The sequence below is a fragment of the Dendrobium catenatum genome, unplaced genomic scaffold (genome assembly GCF_001605985.2).
Source record: "Dendrobium catenatum unplaced genomic scaffold, ASM160598v2 fragScaff_scaffold_289, whole genome shotgun sequence".
Taxonomy (NCBI): domain Eukaryota; kingdom Viridiplantae; phylum Streptophyta; class Magnoliopsida; order Asparagales; family Orchidaceae; genus Dendrobium; species Dendrobium catenatum.
This window is the reverse complement of record NW_021318751.1, coordinates 534,535-552,319: the sequence shown is the minus strand read 5'-3', so window position 1 is coordinate 552,319 and position 17,785 is coordinate 534,535. Positions and strand designations below refer to the sequence as shown.

The 17,785-nt window shown below is 36.2% G+C and overlaps 1 protein-coding gene across 1 annotated transcript in view; it reads left to right on the top strand.

Moving 5' to 3' along the window:
* Positions 1–920: 920 nt before the first annotated feature.
* Positions 921–17,785, top strand: part of LOC110113937 — a 20,774-nt gene continuing 3,909 nt past the window's right edge. Inside the window, exons 1-2 of the mRNA XM_020846663.2 lie at positions 921–1,659; positions 12,783–12,970. Coding sequence (XP_020702322.1) covers positions 1,092–1,659; positions 12,783–12,970 — 756 coding nt within the window. The 5' untranslated portion in view covers positions 921–1,091. The remainder of the gene's footprint in view (positions 1,660–12,782; positions 12,971–17,785) is intronic.

Genomic DNA, 17,785 nt, shown 5'->3' with positions numbered 1-17,785 from the left:
GGTTGTTAAGAGCTTTGGGGGTTGTGATTGACATTTTGTTGGTGCTAGCAACTTAGCGATGGCCTTATTTGCCATAGATTTGGCAGATTAATGAATTGGAAGTGCCATGAGTAGAGTAGAGTAGAGTAGAGGGCAATATAGAGATCAAATGCTAGTTGTTCTTTGGTTGATTCTATTTTCAAATTGAATTTGTCATTCATGATGAGAAGTGAGTTGAGGTCTTTAACACTGATTGGTGTGAGTTTACATGAAATTATTAAAGAGAAAAATTATATTATTGCATGAACGAAATGAAGAAATAAACTTAGGGGTTAGGAATAAGGAAATCGAAATAGCCATTTGCCCATTTGCATGGTCTTAATAATGGGATGAAGACATGAAGTTGACTGTCAGATGTAATGCCATAAGATATGTCTTTATTGAATTCTGTACGGATTAATAATTCAATGTGTTATTATGTCTTTATTGAATTATGTACCGATTAATAATTCATTATAATGTATGATATTATGTTATTTAATAATGCTAAACTATAGTCAAACATTTTATGAACTTCACTCATATCTTGTAACAACTTTTTTGCGAATCTTGTACAAGACTTATTCAAATAAAAATATGTTATTTGCATTCGCATGGGGTTTCAATAAGATCTGAGTATATACTATTTTTTTTCATATATGATCTTAACATTGATCGAAACTAATTTGAATTGTATTCAAATCAATTTTAATGGTGATGGATTTCGAAAATAATGTGGTATAGAGCACTTTGATTTAGAAAAAAGTTTTGAGCATATTTAAAAAATAAATAAACAATGAATATATTTTTAAATTTGAGCATTTATGAGTCATAAACGTCAAATTTGAACAACCAATTGGCACCTTATTATTACAAGGTTAATGCTCATCCATCCAGCTAATTGCGTTTATGAGCGGTAAAATGAACGGTGATTTATTAGAAACAAGAAAAGAAACGAAATCGTTCGCCCCCGTTTGACGTAATTTTACTGCGGAATGGCAGGCCGGCGGCGATCAATCCGGTGTGGCTGTATATAACTGATCCAGGAGTTCTCCGGCGTGTCTTCTTGACCGATGGCGAGGTCCAGTGATGCGTGGAAAGGAGAAGAGGAGGAGCTGATTGAGCAGGGGTCGCCGAGGAGACGGGTTAAGGAAGATCTTTCCGATTTCACCAAAGCCCTAAGCAGTAAGATCTGGGGTGTGGCTTCTTTCCTCGCCCCTCCCCCTTCTTCCCAAACGCCCTCCTCCTCTCCCAGGAACTACTTCTCCGCCGAGACTTCGCCGTCGTCACGCAACCGACAGCAAGAACCGACTACTTCCGGCGATTCAGATCTTGTTGACTCGTTTGAATCGTTAAGGACTGCGGGAATCCGCAGCGATTTTGCGGAAATCGGAGGTACCATTAAGACCGGCATCGCTAGACTCTCCATTAACGGGATCTCGAAGATTGCCTCCACCTTCCTACCGCTTTTGGACGAGGAGGAGGAGCTGGATCAAATAGAGGAGAAAGAGGAGTATGAGGATTTCAGTGATGTCGTCGGTGTTACCGATGAGGTTTTGGCGTTTGCAAGGAACATCGCATGCCATCCAGAGACATGGTTGGACTTTCCGCTCTTGTCTGACGATGATGAAGAGTTTGAGGGTTTGCTCTTGATCCCTCGTTTCTTCAAATTTGGTGGAAATTAACTGAAATTAAAGTGAAGGAATTTTGTTTTTGTATCTTATTATTGAATTATTATGTTAAGCTGCTTTATGAATGTGTTTCGAATCTGTTCATGTATATCCTTCCTGCCAATATCTTTTCTATGGAGTATGATTTGTATGAACTTTGATAATACTGCACTGCCTTTGGGTTGGGAGTAGGATTGATGAGTTGCTATTTTCCGTGGATATATCACAGGATTCGTAGTCTTGTATTGGTAGTTAATTTTCATATCATGCACATTATGTTGCAGATCTCCTAATGCTCAAACTACTCTGAATCATCTTCGGGATGCACTTTGCTTAAATCATTCCTATTGATTCCCCACTATTTTTTCACTTGATTGAATATTTTTATAGGTCCTTTATTGTGTCGCTTTGACTACTCTCTTTTACATTGTCATTCTTCTAATATAAAAATGATAACCTCAATTTTCTCAGTCCAGTATTTATAAATGCCGTTACAGTCCACTTTTTACTCAATGATATGAACTTTATAAGCCTTATCCACTATTTCTTTGCTATTCAATGAGCTAATTATAATTCTTGCTTTCAGAATCCTAGCCTTCATTTTCTGCCGTTGGGGGTTTAATATGATAGTACCATCTAATCCAAATAAGACAAAACTTCAAGCAAAACTACTTCTAAGGCTTCCAAATCTCAAACCTATAGCGATGAGAGTGAGATAGTTAAAGGGGTGAAGCAACAAAGACATTTGAAGTCATAGCCACAGAGAGTCGTGACAATGATTGAGGAGTTCAAAAGAATGGACTAGGCAACAACACAAAGCATAATTCTTATGAAACTATGAATATTGAGCTAGGATGAAAACCTCAAAGAATACCCATCATTCCATTAGATGGAGACTTATCATGAATATGTGAGGAGGGGTAAGGATCAAATGATCTTGTTGATCTAGAAAACCAAAAGCTATGCTATGATGGCAGGATCTTGATGGTCACTTATTGATTTTAGGATATCTTTAAATATAATAATGGTATGATCTATTTTATTGTGCATAAGTATACTAAAATCAAAGCTTAATCAATTGACAAGAGTTTAAATCTTTCAATATTGACTACAACTGCAATTGATAAGGAAGAATGTAAGAGACCATTGAAGAAAGAGATTTGGGTTGAGTCATTCATTGTCAACCCCTAAGATTATATTATTATCAGTATGTGCCGAGAAAAAAGATATTCCTTTGGAGAAGAGGAGCTTTCATCTCTTCCACTTAGAAGGTGTGATATGATATTGGATCATGAAAATAGTGCCTCCTTTGGTTCATTTAAAGGAAATGTGAAGAGTGCTATTGAATCAAGTTGTCAGAGTATAGTTACAAGATTATCTGATACAAATAACTTAGGTTGCAATGATAGAAATAAAATGATCTTATATTAAGCTATGAGTATAATTTTGGTGGTAGATAGTAGCATTAACAATGATTACACAAGCAAATCTTACATGCCATCAAACAAATTTTAAATTCAAACATGACACTCAAGTATACTACAATTTATCTTTGAGCAGGAGCAAGGAATTTGTAGTTCCCACAATGATTATCAATTTATCATACAAGCATGTACAAGAAGATCATATCAAATAACCTGCCTGTCTAGGGATAGTAGCGAGGAGCTTCTAGTGCATGTTGCAATTCACTTATGAACAAGAGCAAGGGATTGATAGTGCACACGATTAGCATGTAGGTAGCACTAAGAAATTCATAACAAATGATGTCAATCACTCACAAGTAAGAACACGATCTCCTACCGTCTATTAAGCAAACATCCTCTAGAAAATGTGCTAAATGATAACTTGAAGGAGACAAAATTAAGCAATATCTCTCATATATTACTAAAATCTATTGCACTCAAATGCCATTGGATCTGCAACACCTGTATAAGCGAACATAATGCGATACTTTCATAATAACTCCAATCTATATGCTAAAAGCACAACCCGCATGTGCTCCGATTGTTACATTTAATTCTTAAATCCAATGGTCTGAGAATGTTGTGTGGGTCAAATATTTCAAGTCTCATCATCCTCCTTAAAAGGAATGGAGTTGTTATGACTTGAATTATAAAATGCCTCTTAAATTGCTATAAAATACATATATTTTTCAAATGACAATCATGTTATCCCTAATGATGGTCGCATTGACAAGAAATCCCCGGAGGGGACCTCAAACATTTAAAATGCCTCTCAAATTCCTACAAAAATATAAGTGACCTTGACATTCACCCCGATGATGGCCGTGTTGATAGTAAATTTCAATTGGAGGGGTCAATTCTCAAAAGCCTATAAAAACTTCAAAATTTAATCACCAAAACTAAAACTAAAAAACACATTCACCTCCCGCAACCGTTTGTCGCGGGTGGTAAATTTAAAATTAACTTCTGTTCACAAAGAGCGAATGTCATGTCGAGTGTATCATTAAGATTCATCCTCAAATAGTCTCTTGCCAACATGTATGTGACACATGCCCTCTGATTAGATAATTTTGCAGCAAAATGGCACCATTATATTACAATCATGACTAAAATCCTTATGTTCTCTAATAGCATCAAACCCTTGAGTAATGAATCATAGAGTATATTCGATAGACATAAAGCTCTTTGTCGGGTAAGGTGGATTTAGATCTATACCCTTAAACAAACACCATCTCATGTTTACAAGGTATTCTTGGATGAAACAACCCATGATCGTCGATAAGATACATTCTATTAGGTTGGGTATACTACCTCCTATGACTAAGTAGACTAGATCCCATGGTCGAGACGACCGTACCATGGGATCTTGATCGGGCTTATCTTCGTTTCCCCCATCACATGTTTTAAATATATGGTGATGAACTTCAAAATTTAAATTCAAACTTAAACTCTAAAACTGTTGCTATTATATGGGTTTACAACCTATGTGATCTTTATTACGACTAGCCTTAATTGAAAGTTCTCTCTCATTATTGGGAGGGGTAATTAACTAGAGGGGCTTGTGCCTATAGAAAACCAAAACTCAAATCATAAAGTCCTCACAAAATGAGGGCAAAATCTCTAGGTAGTGTCTTATATAAAATCTAATATGTCTTATGAAAATTTACTCTGAAACTTAAGCTTATTAAAACTCTCCCCGTCAACAAAAAGAAAATGACATGGCGTAGAGAGGCTGGGGTGCGGAATTTTCGGAGCCCACAATTTTTTGTAATTTGAATGAATTGCATGAGGATATTCCAAAATTAGAGGCTATTAACTATGACATTTAGTTATGGCCTTGAGCATGAGGCATCTAGAGTTTAACTTTGGTTATAAAATGTGGGTCTCCGAAAGGATTCTGCTCATGTGATTCGAATGCAAATGGTACGATCTCACTATCCCGTAGGACAAAATGGTCGTAGGCCTTTACACTCGGCACAAGCAGGCCGATGGGAGGACAGATGAGGCTATATATACGATTAACCATGGAGGGTAGAGGCTTCCACCTACACACCTCGATGGGTAATAATATATATAACCTAATCAAAGTCACGAGATTTCCCCCATTCGATACATCAGCTCGAATGGGGTTTATTTGATTGTGGGGATCGGTTTCCTACGGGCGCAAGCCCCCGTAGTTAATTACATCTTAGACCTCGATCTAAGAAAACTCTCGATTAAGGACGGTGTATTATTTTCTTCTTGATTTGATGCACAGAAAAAATTCCTAAGTTCTACTCTGAAGAAGATAAACTCTTCTCCTTACCCTTAGTGATGATTAGACTTTTTAAATGAATAAAGATGTAATTAAGATTTTGAGTTTAAAAGATCGAAGACCAAATTATTACCCTAAGAGAGATAACAGATTCAGAATTCAAAGTGACACAATGACGAGACTTATGGCTTAAATCCCACAAGGGATCTAAGTAGCCCCAACCTGGATTTACCACCCTGCTCGGAAAGGGGTACCAGCTAAACTCCACCTAGCGTATCAAATCCATGTTGTCCAGTCTTATGTAAATGTAAGTGTGGTGGGAGGTATAGAAAAAGGAAATGGGTATTAAACCCAACCATGAATGGTATTATGCTTATGCAAAGTGAATTATCCCTTTATGTTATAAAAAAAAAAATCTATATGCTAACTCAAGGCTATGCATGTGTAGGTAAGGCCAATCAGGACTGGCCAATAATCACTATAAAGTGAGCAAGACTTATTTATTGTAATTTAAAAAAGTGACACCTTTAAAGGAATCATGCATTAATTTTTAGAAAAATTGGTTGATTTTAATCATATATTTACTTTTTATCTTGCTTAAATAAATTTTAACTTTATAGAAAATTTAATGTCCTAAAGAGCCTAACGTTGACTCCGTCCGAGCCACACCCAAACAAAGCAATTTAAGAAACCTAGGAAAAAAGCATGCAATTCTAATGCGCAAACAAAGTAAACACAACAATCCAACAAAATAGAGTCTCCAAAGTCCATGTCAAGTGTCATTCAATATACAACCAATGTGCAGAAAAGTAGTGGTGGCCAGGCTCCACCGACAACAACCTGGATTCTATCCCTATGGAATGACGCAAGTTTTAAAAATGAGGTATTTTATTTATAGCTTCTTTCCCTTTAGGCTCCTTGTGTTGCACCATCCAATAGGATATCCAAATGAGAAGAAATTCCCTATAAAGGGTTTTCTTTTCGCTTTGGATCCCTAACACATAAAAAATATCTCATTTTTAAGCTTTCACAACACTTTAGATCAAATTACATTTTATATAAAAAAATTTACATTTATTCCCTACAAAAAAAAAAAAATACATATTAGCACAATTATAATAAAAATAACACATCATCCAGAACCTAGTCCTTAGGGCTATATTCCCAAGGGGCTTTTTAGCATTCGTCGCAGTACCTATTAAAGAGCATATTTATGATGACAACATTTTTTATATTGCCCTTTAGGAACATGGCCACCTGCAGAAGATATTTCTAAAAAAGATCTAACCACTTAAGGGCAAATGCCCACTCATCAATCAAAAAGAAAAGAGAGCAATAAAAAACAAGCCAAGCCAAAAAAAATAATCATCACATATGCAAAATGTAAAAGAAAGAAAGTGTAAAAAGGGTTATCCTAGCTACACCCTACCCTAGGATGCTTATAAAAAGTGTCATATCCAGCACCTAAGTGTGTGTAAAAAAAAAAATGTACCTAACTACCCCAAATTAGGTGAGTGGTTTGAGTTACAAGGTTGAGTTCTTATTGTTTAATTTATTAACCCTCAAGTTTCTATTTAAGTACTTAGCCATTTGGGGTGAATTAATTAAAGTTTAATTTAAGGATTAAAATTTGAGTTATTAAATTATTAAGAGCCTAAAGGCTTAGGCCTTAACATATACTAAGATTATAAAGAATTGAGGGGTAAATAGCCCATCCTCAATCCTACTCCTAATTAAGGTTGAAATTATTAAAAGGTGGCAAGGGTTGGTTAGTCCTTCCCTTGGTAATAATCTAGGACTCGAGGAATGGCTAAGGGTGACACCGCTAAGGTGGGCCTACTACCCACCATAAAAAGAAAATCCTAAGCTTCCTATGTCTAAGATAAATTTATTTTTAGAGGCTGACATGAGAGTGGAATGACACGCTATCAATAGAAATGTATATGGAATCTACCTGACCTAAGTTATAGCACTTGGGTGGCTAAGGTAGTTGGTTTAGGTCCCTAAAGATGGATTTAATCTTTTCTAAAGAATGGGCAATTTACATAAACGTTTGCACTTTTTTTTTTAACTAAAGCACAAAGGTGAATGTAAATTCCATATAGGTTGCACTAAGGCATATCTTGAAATTCCTTTGCTCCTCCGATAGGTTTATTTTAGTGTGCTTATAACTAGGAGCCTTTAATTAAAGTTCAAATATTAGTGTCTTAATGCTTTGTTAAACACTAGAAGGTTGGTTGAGAAGATTTTAATGATCTTAATTTAATTTCACCTTAATTAATGTAGATTATCATATATGATTAGATTAGGAGTTGGTTAGAGATTTATTTTACATATTTTAAGATTCGATTGGAGTAATTAATGATTTTAAAGCTGTATATTAGTTAAGGGAATTTTAGAGATTATAGATTAATTAAAGAATTTTTAGGAGTTGTAATCATGAATCTAATCAAGAGAAACTACCTAACATACTAGATCTTATATTTTATTTATTAGCATGCTTATGAAAGATACATTAAGAGGCCCAAAATCATTAAGAATCATTTTTTAGAGTTGTTTAATGATTTTAAAACCCAAAGAAAACCATCCTAACGGTGCCCACTTCGTGTGGAAAAAAATGATGCATATGACATACATAGGTGGCCTACCCTACAGGCCTAAAATGACCATAAGGGTCTCTAGGTTTCATGACAAAGGGGGCGAGCTTTGGCCCGCAAGGCCAAAGCTTCGTTAGTAGACTAACCTATGGCCGGCTAACTAAACATCCTAGCAAGTATATTTGGGTGGGAAAATAAAAGCAGTCAAACGTGTGTGCTAATGTGTAACCATTCGACAATACAATGAGAAGTCTCTACAGGACTATCAAGGTATACCTGACCCAGGCGCGCCCACTTAGAAGCTCCCACACAAACGACCCATCAACGAACAATGCAAGTCACAACGCAATATACCTCACAAAATAACAAGAAAAAGGCAAATATAGAGTGGGAGTAGGCACTATTCAAAAAGAGAAGCAAGTTGATAGTAATCTAATTACTAAGCAATTCATACTCATCAATCAAATGCATGTCATTCATTAAAGAGATGTAAGTGAGCAAAATTTATAACTTTGAAATTCCTCTCAAATGCGTAGAAAGAGAGAAAGAGAACATATATATGAAAGATATATAAGCAAGTGATTATGACATACAAGGTAATGTACATATTTGATTCATCAAATGAAATCATACACATTGAACATGAAAACTCTTTCCTCTAATGGCTAGCAAACAACTACCAAAACATAAGATATCTAAAATCATGCTATCATGGGTAAAGGGAATTACACATGAGACATCTTATAAAACCATGGATCTTTATGCGAAGGGTGTGATTTTGAAATTTAAATATGCATACAAATCCCACTTAGGGCCCAACGAATACAAAATAAGCAAATAGAAATTAAGCACAACCTCACATGTTTCAAGTATTTATATACTCTTGATATGACCATTAACCTTTCTATTAAACATACAATTGTAGCATAAAAAAAAAATAAGCAAGGCATATGCATATATACTAGATGAAACCATGCATTCATACTAAAACCTCTCCAAAGCTTCTCATGTAAAACTTATGCCAAACATAATTTTGAAGGCGGAATAAATAGATTAAATCTATTATTTATTTTTAGGTTTGTCATCACCCAATTTTGATATTTCGGAGACACATGTGTATAGATATCATTGAAATGTACAAAGTTTATAATAATAATAATAGTAATAATAATAATAATAGTAATAATAATAATAATAATAACTTTAACCATATCAAACTTTGTCAACCAGACAAAAAATTTCGAATGCTTTCGTAAACTTTCAATACCAAGCGCACATGCATTATTTAAACAATGAAACTTGCAAATGACACTTAGTACAACATGTAGTATTTTTTTTTTTAAAACAACCAGAGAGGTATAACAATTCCACCCAAACCATAATGATTTAAAGGCATTTATCCGATGCAATGGTTTTAATGCCAAAGACCTAAAACTAACACTCTTTTATCAACGTCAGTCTTAAGATGGGTAAGAAACTATGCATTGGCAAGCTAGATGAGATATGCACAAATTCCATGACAAGTATTTGACTCCAGCAATATATATGGCCTAAGAAAAAAAAATAAAAGCATGAGTCTACTTTGTATAAGAACACATTTAGACTTGATATTCAATTATCTAACAAGCTTTAATGAAAATTTATCATGTTTAAAACCCTTCAAGTTCTCTTAGTGACGACAAAAACTCTTGGCATTCATATGAGATTTTGGCGAGATAACCAAAAAAAAAAAGACACTCCATTGTAACATTTTTTTTTTGTCTTTTTTTTTTCTGAGCATTTCATCAAATATTTTGTGTGCGCTATGTAAACAAAGAGGAATATAATGCTTAGGCTTTGAGATCGATGCCACCTATCTCATATTCCCACAATAAAATTCAACTCATGATAACGAGGCACAAGCTACAGCAATGAATATCATTTAACGTTAAAGCAAAGCAAATACTCATCCTTCTTAATCACATTTTCAAACGTGTTTTTCTAACTTATTATCCAAGCACATTTTTAACACTATGAAAGAGACAACAACATAAGTTAATACATAAATCTTCATAAATGAATGCATAAATTATCAACATCTCATGAAGCTATTTATTAAAGAATTGAAGAACGATCAAACTATACAAGCTTGCTTACAAAGAATGAAAGGGTACTTTTAACAATCAAACTATACAAGCCATAATTTTTTTTTTAATGAAGGAAGAAGAAGAAGAAGATAGTGAAAAAGAAGAAGAAGAAATTACATTGCCAAAGGGGAAGAGGTCGTCGGTTAGAGCTGGATGACGTCCGACGTTATCCACGCGAAAGAAGTGCAGTTCGGCTCCTCTTGCTTGCTCGAATAGAAGAGGCGACGAAGAGAGGGTGGGTAGACGAGCCGCCTGGTGTCTTGCGAACCATAGAGAGGGAGCTCGGGGGAGAGCTTCGGCCTGGCTTCGTGCGATCAGAGAAGAGAAGGAGAGAGGGTGGCGTCAGCTTCCTGGCTTGGTCCGAAAAGAGGAGAGCCGGAGGGAAGAAGTTGTTGCTGCGTCTATGGAGGCCTTCTTTGTACCTGCATATGAGACAAAATAGCGGCTGAAAAAAAAAAAGAATGAACCCTTTTTCTTCTCTTGAACCGACCCTGTTTAAAGAGAAACCAAGATAATAGCCCTACCTCCAACGGTCTGGATTGAGTTTGATTTGTCATATCAAAATCAGACATTGAACATATGCAAGTTTGATTTGGAGAGGTGTAGAGTTTCTTTTTTTTTATATGTCCAAACACAAAATTAATGCAGAACGTCTAAGTATTTAAATATATTATATATATACATCTTAAATTTAATTTATTATGCTTAAAAATATTATTATTATTATTATTATAACATAATCAGAAATATATATGTTGCTTTAATAAGAAATAATAATAATAATAATAATAATAATAATAATAATAATAATAATAATAATAATAATAATAATAATAACCTTCACCTCTCTCGTCAACATGCACCAAACGACACCCGATTCGATCGTGAATGGATTCGTTTGAGAGATCTCGACGATCCGAGTGTGCTCAAGCAGTCCATTTCGCAAAACAAAATTTCGATCAAAAGATATTGCACACGGAACAAACATGCGCGATAAAGGCCCAAATGCATGAAATCACATCGAATCGTTATCGACCCGACCACATGTATTTTGAAACATGTGATCAAAAGGAATAAATCTTAAGGCCGACGACGAGCCGATATAGCATACGCAAGGTGACCTTTCATCAACACAACGGTGCAATATACAAGCAGATGAATCAATCTACAAAATACAAAAGTGACAAGAATGTGCGAGTGACCGATGCCAAAAAAAAGGTCAACATAAAATTCATTATGTATTTAAATCTAGGAAGTCTTCAATCATTAGCTTTTAAGAAATTAAATGCAAGAAATGTATAGCCCTTTAAAATTTGAAAGGATGGGAGCTATCACTAACCATTTGGAAATTCTAGTATTAATTTGAATTTAATATGTTTGATTAGAACTTACTTTGTGAATTTATTTGCAATTCTTTATTCTCTCACTCCCATCTCTTCCTTACAAATCAACTCCCAACACTCTACTAGATTAAGAAATGGATAACCGTAAATTTTGTATTTAAAATGTTAGTGAATAAATAAATAAAGGACGTTTTGTAATTCTCCCATTAGTTTATGGCTACTACTCTAAGTTCCAAATGAACCTATAACCAAGGAATATGGGTATTATTTTGATCCATATTAAGGAAATATGTGGTGGAAATTAGTTGCAAAGATAAAGAAGAGTAGAAATAAGGTTGCAACGATGACGACCACAAAGACAATTAGGCAGAAGGAAGAAAGAGACTTGCGACAATGAAGGTTTGGAAGTTCTGGGCAATGTAATGGTGAAGACTATGGCTAATAGAGAAGCTTAGAGAAGAAAAGTCCAAGGCTCTGATATTAATTATATGAGTTGGAGAGAATTTGTTGGGTTTCATTCCAACATTAGTGTTGAATATATACAACCCTATTATAACTAATAGGAAAAATATATAAAATCAGTAATTGAATAAATACAAAACTAAATATAATAGGATAGCCATTAGATTGATTAGTTGCCATCTATGACCCCATGAATCAATGATGTTGAATGGCGTGAAAAATGACACGAGGAGAATAAACTAGCTAGTGGTCCTAACAACAGCTGAAGCTAAGGTGGAGAGAGTTTTGATGGGAGGAATCCATGGGCAACGACTAGGAAAAAGTGGATGTCTTGGGGAAGGGGTGGAATACTTAGAAGCGGCATTTGACATAGGCGAAAACTTGGAAATGGCACTAGGCAATGGTGGAATTCTTGGGTAAGCACTTGCAAGGCGTTTCAACATACACAAAAACAGTTTGGATAAAGGTACTGATAATGGTGAGTGGTTGGAGGTCTCTCCCTTTCTATCTCTGTTGACACATACACATAAACATACAAAGACTACCCCTATCCATACACCTAACCAATATGTGTGGTTTACCTTCTATATTTCAAATCTCTATGATGTCAGTGGTCCAGAAACACCTTGCAGCTTGGCTGGTTATTTAAGCTGATGACTCTGGACAATTTTGTTGCTCAGCCTCTTTTTTTTCCCATCTTATCTTTGAAATGTTTTAGTATTAATTAATTGAATTTGTGAAATCGAAAGATCATTTATATTTTTACAAATTCATATATTCTTGGCAAAGAAAATGCATATGCTACTTTTTCCTCTAGTCTTTTAATGAATGATAATTTGTTCCTTTTAGATTTTGACATGTCAGTAGCCCAGCAAGACCATGCGTTGGTTGTTGAGAGTCTAGCACCAAGATTGGCAGCTCTGAGAATAGAACTTTGCCCAAATCATATTAGCTTAGGGTGCTTTTGGATGATCTATTTTGCACTTCTACATCCTAGACTGAACAAGCATGATGCTGAACTTTTGTCAACACCTCAGGTGAGTTGCCCAATCGTTTTGTTCTGTCAGCAAGGTGTTGTGTTTCTTTGAAAGGGACGTTTTTTATTCATTGAAGAATGTACCTTTTCCTGTTTTCTGTTATGATCCATGCCATTAGCATTAATTTGTTACCAATCGAACATACTTCATCACCATAAAAACAGAAGGATTTGATTAGCGTTAGGAGAACTAAACATTTGGTGCTTGATTAAACCACGGATTTTTTTGCCAATAACCAAAATAGTCGCCGCTCCTATCTAGTCTCAGTTGGTTGTAGATGATGTGTTGGTTCCTTTTCTCTTTTCAGCTTCCCCGAGGATCTGAAGAAGGAAAATGCTCCCCAAATTCCGTTGTTTTTTAGTAGGTTTTTCTGATGGGGATATTTCTTCAATGATTAAGGGAATTTTTAGTCTGCAACAAAAACAATGAAAATAGGTGCCAACGCCAAAGATGGAATTTCCAAACATAAAAAAATTGAGCCAATTTAGAGGAAAATAGGAATGCATAATAATGAAGACCAACCCATGCGATTGAAAATGTGACTGAAAATGAGCTTCCATATGATGAAAGATGTGCGACTGCTAAAGAAAATGGTATTAAAGAGCCTCAAAAGTGGCAAAGTGACAAAATGTAATAATCAAAGAAGGAACAAGGGCTCTCAACAAGCACCAAAAAAGTTCGAGAAATCTGAAGTTTTTCAATTGAAGTTGGATTTTTAAGGCACATTGTTGTACGTTTTATATTTGCCTTTGTCTTTCCTGCTGAGGGGAAAATCTTTGTTGCCCCTAATTCACTTAGAATGAATCCAAGAATCTGAATCACAAAAGCTAAAATAATGCTCAAATCAAATGCAAGCATGTTGCCATAACTAAAGGTAGCCCCAACCATATGAAGTGCAAAAGATAACATAAGAAATTAATCTTTCAAATTTACAGCAACCATATCACCAGCAAGCTTCTTCAGAAGATGGTTACGGGTGGAGTGATTGTAACAATAATAAGAGGATCAGAGGAAAGGAAATGAACCATTCCACTACCTGCATCAGGTGGGGATGCGGGTTTTAGGATTCAATACAATTCATCTTGCTAATTCGTGGGTCATGGTAAGTGAGTCTGATAGGAAACACCTATAGATCTCGAGTATTTCCTATCAATCTTCGAAAAACAGCGAGAATTCTCCACAAAAATCCACACAAAACTACGAAAACAGTAGATAATTTGTATTATTAAATGAAATAGAAATGAAAAATAGCAAGATACAGTTGATCCTCAATTCGAGAGGAGGATCAATCTCTCCCAAATCTCTAGATTCCGCTAGAGCCCAAAAAAAACTAAACCTAAGAGATCTCAAATTCACCCCCAATTCAAGATGCCATAACCCTATGAAAACAAACTATTTAATGCATAAAATTCAAAAGGAAATCTCTAAACAGTCCCTACATTCAAATTTTTCTCCCAAATCCCTCAAAAATCCTTCCATAACTCTTGCGGCTTGTACAAGAGAGGTAGACTCTTCCGCCTCTTTCCACCAAGGCCGGTCTCGTGTGGACCGGTCCAATGGACTGGTCTAACAATACTCTCCTCCCAAAGACCCACCTTGTCCGCAAGGTGGAAATATGACTCTCCTCAATTCCCTCTTCATCACAAATAGTAAGAACTTGAAGAGTACAGTCCTTACACCCATGCTCCGGCGTATACCTCTCGTTACATCTGAAATAGAGCCCCTTCGCCTTTTTCTCTTGTAATTTCGTTTCTGTGAGCTTCTTGAAGTTGTCCCCAGGTCTTACTCCTACAGTATTCTCCTTCGAAGTCTTCTGATACCCAGTGTCGGCTCCTTGGGAGCTACAAAGGTGGTGGTCCTCCTGTTCGGACCTCCTGAGCTGCTGCCTTCCATCTCTCTCTCTCTAGGTGCCTCTGATCCTCCATCAATTGAGCTAGCTCCATAGCCTCTCCCAAGTCACGAAGCCTTATTACTCTAATCGCTGCCCGAATCTCTGGTGTCAGTCCCTTTATGAAATTTTCCTCTAGCAGTGTCTTAGGAAGGCAGTCCAATCGGCTAGCAGGTACTCAAATCTCTCCTGGTACTCCATCGTTGAACCATTCTATGTCAAGGCGAAGAACTGCTCGTAGAAGTCTCCTCCCCTGCCAGTTCGGAAACGTTCTATCAAACAATCCTTGAACTCTTCCCAACTTCATATGGGTCGTTGCATGTCCCTCCATTGGTACCATGACAAAGCTTCCAAACATAGGCCCGCTATCGTCAGTCTCTCCTCATCCGTCAACCCATTGACGGTGAAATATCTTTCCACCTTGCAGATCCACCTGTGCGCATCCTCCCCCTCAAAGATAGGCATCTTCAGTTTCCTCACTCTCGAATAGCATTTGTTCCTTATGTTACCTCTGTTTCCTCCATAATCTCCCCTTCCCCAAGGGGGTGGTTCCCACCAAGTATCTCAATCATCCCTTTTACGCTCATACCCAAGCCTTTTATCAAATTCCTAGTCTCCTTTCAAATTAAGCACCCCTTGGATCATAATAAGTCTCTCTCCTTTCAATTCCAGCCCCCCTTTGGTCATAATCACCCCTTTCTCTTTCGAAATTTTGCCCCTCTCCTCTCAAATTCAGCACCCATTTGTTCATGTTTCACCACCTCACGCTTCTCCCCATACCCTCTACCCGGCTCCTCCATAGGAACAGGCTCTAGGGGGAGGCGTTATCTCTTTTCCTTTTTGAGTCTCCATCTCATAGTCTCCTCTTTGACTTATTGGATTAGAGTTTTCCCCGCTTCCTGGGTTGTTAAAGGCTTCCCTCTCCTATGACAATGCCCTTTTAGCTGGCCCTCGAGCAACTTCTTCAATATCTCCCCTAGGGTGAAAAAATTCCCATCCATCTTCTCGTGGATGGCTGAAATTTGACTTTTAACATCTGAAAGTTGAGTGTGGATATCTGAAATTTCAGTTTTCAATTGTCCGATCTCCCCTTCCAACACTTCTACCTTTCTTCCTGCCATGAGAATTTGGATTTAGGCTCCAATAGCAAGAGCCACAACGCGAATTCTGGCCACGAATCAGCAAAAACATCATAGTCGGATACGGAAAACAGCAAAGTTCAGCGAGGAAGATTTCAAATTAAGCCCAGGAAATTGCTCTGATACCAATTTGATAGGAAACACTTGTAGATCTCAAGTATTTCTTATCAATCTTCGGAAAACAGCGAGAATTCTCCACAAACATCCACACAAAACCACAAAAACAATATACAATATGTATTATTTAATGAAATAGAAACTGAAAATAGCAAGATACAGTTGATCCTCAATTCGAGAGGAGAATCAATCTCTCCCAAATTTCTAGACGCCGCTAGAGCCCAAAAAAATTAATCCTAAGAGATCTCAAATTCAGCCCCAATTCATGATGTCCTAACCCTAGGAAAACAAAATATTTAATGCATACAATTCAAAAGGAAATCTCTAATCAGTCCCTACATTCAAATTTCCCTCCTAAATTCTTCCAAAACAGCTCCCTAACCCTTGCGGCTTGTGCGGCTCGTATAGGAGAGGCAAACTCTTCTGCTTCTTTTTGCCAAAGCCGGTCCCATGTGAACTAGCTGGACCGGTCCAATGGACCGGTCTAACAGAGTCCAAGTTATCATTGGAGGGCTGTGAGGAGGTATTACTTAAAGGATCAAAGCTAGCTATTGTGGTGGAGACCCATTTAGGGAAGCACTGGGATTAGTTGTGTTAATCTTCTGAATTAGAGGCATTTTAGTAGCATGAATCAAATTTGTCTTATTTTTATTAGCCAATATAGTTGGTAATTTTTTCCAGACTAGGTGGAAGATTTTTGAGTTTGGGTTTAATATCTAAATACAAATTCAATCGGATGACCATGCATCATGTATTTGCAATGTAAATTTGTGATATCTCAACCATAAAAACCTAACGATAATCATCTTTTTCATGACAAATCCAATTTTTTTGATAAATGTCAAGTTCAATAAGCACTTAATAATAGATGACTAAGAAAGTCTCGTAATAGCAGCATCAACCTTAAGAGATTTATTGAAAGTTTGACCAAGAAAATATATAACTTCATGGTTAATCAGATGGACTTTAATACAAGGAAAAGAGATCCAAACAAACACAATCAAGCATTCATTTTTTCAATAAAACTTAGAAGGCCATTAAATGAGCACGTTAGAAATTCAAAATTATAATAAGATATTATTGCATAAAGCGGTGAATAATCTTCCCATTCTTAGGATGAATTAGATTATGTTTATGATTAATGAGATTGATGGAGAGAGAACCAACAAGTATTATCTGGTTGAAATATTTTCTTATCAACTCCATATTTGCGCACCCAAAAGAAATCTATCGACTAGAATAGATTCATGAGATTAATGATCTAGGTGGACGGTTTTATTGGCGTAGTAGGAATAGGAATCAAGAGATTCATTGGATTCAAAGCACCAACCTTATTTGCTTTATCACTTATCTAGTCTCTTTTTCCATGCATCTACAATATTAATGTGGGCTCCGAAAATTCGGCCACGGCCTCCGCTCGCTTTTCTTATTCGGCGAGGGAGTTTTAACGAACTAGGTTCCGAGGTAAATTTTGGAAGGCAGATGGGTTTGTAGATAAGACACTACCCAGAGATTTCGCCCTCATTTTGCGAGGACTTTATGATCTGAGTTCTGGTTTCCTATAGGCGCAAGCCCCTATAGTTAATCACCCCTCCCATCGAATAATTATATTTAATTATAATTAATATTATTTAATTATAATAAATTATACTTAAAAATAATTAAATAATT